At 45.1% G+C, this 4252-nt stretch overlaps 1 protein-coding gene across 1 annotated transcript in view; it reads right to left on the bottom strand.

Annotated features, from left to right (window-relative positions):
* Nucleotides 1-4252, bottom strand: part of LOC106811029 — a 31752-nt gene that overhangs the window by 12522 nt on the left and 14978 nt on the right. The window contains exon 2 of the mRNA XM_014814546.1: nucleotides 1152-1509. Coding sequence (XP_014670032.1) covers nucleotides 1152-1509 — 358 coding nt within the window. The remainder of the gene's footprint in view (nucleotides 1-1151; nucleotides 1510-4252) is intronic.

The raw sequence follows: 4252 nt of genomic DNA, 5'->3' as shown, positions 1-4252 counted from the left end.
TAGATAGATAGATAGATAGATAAATAGATAGATAGATAGATAGATAAATAGATAGATAGATAGATAGCTGGCTAAACAGATAGATAGATAAATCGATAGCTGGCTAGATAGATAGATCGATAGATAGATCAGTAGATAGATAGCTAGATAGATAGATAGATAGATAGATAGATAGATAGATAGATAGATAGATAGATAGATAGCTAGCTAGCTAGCTAGATAGATAGATAGCTAGCTAGCTAGATAGATAGATAGATAGATAGATGGATGGCTAGATATAACCATTATACCCTCCGTATATATGACGCATCGCCGTCACCTCTGATAGGCGCTCCTACGCGTAGGCAGCGAGCACATTGTGCGAGATTTGTATAGGCTTTGTCTCAGATTCTCTGACTGCCAGAAGATTAGCTCGAGAGAAGAGTAACATATACGAACACTGCTAATCGTCGGATCTATTATGTGAGACTGTGACGTCGGTGCACCGCACGCGTGCTCGATATATGCGCGCGTTTGCACACAATGTCGATCTCCTTACCGCGCGCCTATAAACTCGTCTAGATGTCTCGACAAGAACTCCACCTGTAATCGATTCACACGAGTCGACGATGACCGTATCGTTTTAATTGGGGATATCTTTATGTCAGGCGTCGACGCGCAGGTACGAGTTATAGACCGCGAGCGCACTAGGTTGTCAGATATTTTCGGGAGATTTTGGGATTATTGTAGCGATTCGCAGGAGAAGGCTCAGTGATTACTTCTAATGTGCTCGTGTCGTGTCACATAGATTTACATCGCCTAGCTTCGCAGATATCCTATACAGTAAAACTGGTATTTACGGTGTAGCGCTATGTTTCTGGTAGTCGGCAATGTCACCATTGTCGGCAATGTCACCATTGTCGGCAATGGTGTCGTAATAGAACAGATGCGCCACGTTAGGATTATATAGTTGCTCGTTCAATTAACCTTCGGTTTTCCTCGTGCGCTTTTCATGCTACGATGAGCAGCATAGTAACCTTCAGCAAATTTGTAATTCAACATTACCGTTTGTTCGTAATTCGTAAATTGATTCGATGAGTTTCTTGAAGCATGCGAACGCCCTTAGGCGCCGTACGATAATAACATCCGTGTCAACAATACGCGATTCTCACCTATTCGCTGCCGCGGCGTGTGGGTTACTCCATGCATTGCTTGTCTCCAACTCATACGTTTCGGGCCTGCCATTGACAATGTCAACCATGTTCCAAGGTGCACCAACAGGTGGCGCTGGTTGGCTATCTCCGCTCCTCCTGACCGTGTAGGTGTCCGACGCGGGCCAAACGCGTGCGGTCTGGTCTAAATCCAAGCGTCCTAGACTCGGTCGTCCGTCTATAGTCTCATCTTCGGCTCGCTTGCCGAGTCCCGTCGACACAGCAACGGAGTTCATCGGGTACGGGATGCGATAGCCGGCGTGGCAGTGTGCGAGCATGAGCACGAAGACTAGCAGAGCGACGTGGATCGCAAGGATGCCTGAAAGTAGAGCACAACGACGTCAAACAAGGACAATACCAAGAACAGAAACACGCGGAACCATCACAGAAAAAATTTACTTATATTTTTTGCCGCGATTTTCGTAAGCGGCCGCGTTTAGATGAATGGTGCGTGGGCGCGTATAGTAGTAGTATAAAATTATAGACGAGCAGTTTATTTTCGCTTGAGCTAGATTCAACATGAATGTACGTATTTGATTAAACGTTAAAATCGATGGTTTTTAATGTTCTGTAACTTCCGCAGCCGTGTGTCGCAATGTATGCAAAAATCATTCTTTACGAGTCCAGACTTCGATTTAAAAGATCTCTTAGAAAGCACTCAATCATGTTTAATTTCGTGCTTTTTGGTTGCTCTAGCTTGATGTCTGTTTAACGGTCGCAATCATTTTTCTCGGGCGCATCCGCGACATTTCCCGACGACTAATCTAAACGTTATTAGGTTGGCACTCCGCACCTATCTGAGGTAATAATTTAATGAAGGGTGGGTAAGCGGCGAGGTGACGACGAAAAGATCTATATGAAGACCTATTCTGAATAGGGACTTGCTATCATATTATGATAGCAAGTCCCTATTCAGAATAGGTCTTCATATAGGCGAGCGACCATCCTACATACTACATACCTACTTATACCTAACTACATACCTATCTATACCTAACTACATACCTATCTATACCTAACTACATACCTATCTATACCTAACTACATACCTATCTATACCTAACTACATACCTACTTATACCTAACTACATACCTATCTATACCTAACTACATACCTATCTATTACCTAACTACATACCTACTTATACCTAACTACATACCTATCTATACCTAACTACATACCTATCTATTACATAACTACATACCTATATATACCTAACTACATACCTATATATACCTAACTAGATGCCTACGTATACCTAACTAGATGCCTATCTACACTTAACTACATAACTACATACCTACTTTTATCTAACCAAGAGCTAATAATACAAGTAAAATACCCGTAAAATACCCGTAAAATACCCCTAATAAAGTACCCGTAGCACGCATGAGTACAGTACGCATGCGCAGTAGTTGTTCCGTCGAACTTCACGTGAACCCGCGTGCTTACATCCGGGACAGTTTCACTCCTCACATCATTAGCGTTTGGGGGAGGCTGGCAGCCGACAGCGTCGCGATGCGCATGCGCACGCGCGTTTGACTTACCCACGTCGACGCACGCGACCAATTAGCGGCGAGCGTGACGTCGGTGTAAATTATTTATACGCCGTGCGACGTTAAGCCGTTAGTAATGGCGACGGTGTGTCGATGCCGCGCGAATAGTGTCGTGCTAACTTCCCGCCCTCCCCTCTGATCATCATCGCTTCGACTGATGAATGATGCGCGCCAAAATGACACCATTACCGGATTGCACGCGGCCGTGTCCTCCTTCCCGCCTACCACCGCCTCCTCCCCCAGCCGGTGGGAAGCGTGCGGGAATCGTGACGGGAAAGAGCTATGGGGGTGTTGACGCGCATGTACGGTGTAGACACGGGTGCGTGGGTACATGCCTCATCACCATGCACACGCGTGCCCGCAGTTTTCCCCTTCTCTCCCAGTGGGGCAATCACTACGAGATGTCGTATACAATCGGCACCCATAGATAATATATCCGTAATATAATATATGACTCTCACTATTTATATATCTGCATATTAACTATGACTATGATTAATCATACCGATAAACACCACAATTGCGTTATCGCGAGGGAATAGCAGCGCAATGTTATTTTTTTGCTGGTATTATGTAAATACGCGCAATTTAATATGAGTGTTAATGATAGAGAAAATGTCGTTAATTAGTCATTAAGACAGTGTGGGTTTTTCCATCGATCAGCAACGTTCTATGGAGACGTGATAGTTTCGTTGTTAGTGAAATCAACGCTACATAGCGGAGGGTTTTTCGCTTTTATCTTTTTCACCCGTTGAACCGCGTGATTGTCATTATGCCTGGTGTTTCAGCGAGTTGGAGAGGTAGAACAGCATTTCTCGTGACAGCTCTGTTCGATGCTGTCAGTGCGTAGACATCCCGTAGCCGCCCGCCCGACCCCTGACGATGCTGCTGTGCGATTAGTACGCAGAAATGCGCTTAAACGTCCGCTTAAGTACAATCACCAACGGAACGTGTACATGGCGTAGATATTTCGTGAGATTGCCTCTAAGGTAATCGTCACTTAAATGGACGCGCTAATTTAATGCGCTATCAATTTAGCGGTGTATTAGCGCTCTACTTAGTAGCAGAGATTTAGCTAAAAGCTACGCGCTGTGAGATCGCTGCATTACATTATATACGATACATTATAATAAGGAGGAATTCATGGCGTCGTGGTGCCGCCAGATCGAAATATATAGCGAGGTCGCCTTAGCTCAACACGTATATAGGCGATCATAGCAGACGACCGATGCGCAAAGCAGTATAGAGGCGGATTAACGGCAAAGCAGTATAGAGGCGGATTAACGGCAAAGCAGTATAGAGGCGGATTAACGGGTGATCGCGACGCTTATATAAATGTGTGTGTGCGCGCGTGCGTGTATGTATATGTGTGTGTGCGTGTGTGTGCGTGTGTGTGTGTGTGTGTGTGTGTGTGTGTGTGTGTGTGTGTGTTGTGTGTGTGTGTGTGTGTGTGTGTGTGTGTGTGTGTGTGTGTGTGTGTGTGTTGTGTGTGTCGTCGTCGTCGT

Source organism: Priapulus caudatus, unplaced genomic scaffold (genome assembly GCF_000485595.1).
Source record: "Priapulus caudatus unplaced genomic scaffold, Priapulus_caudatus-5.0.1 Scaffold497, whole genome shotgun sequence".
In the NCBI taxonomy this organism is placed as follows: domain Eukaryota; kingdom Metazoa; phylum Priapulida; class Priapulimorpha; order Priapulimorphida; family Priapulidae; genus Priapulus; species Priapulus caudatus.
This window is presented reverse-complemented; position numbering and strand designations above follow the sequence as displayed.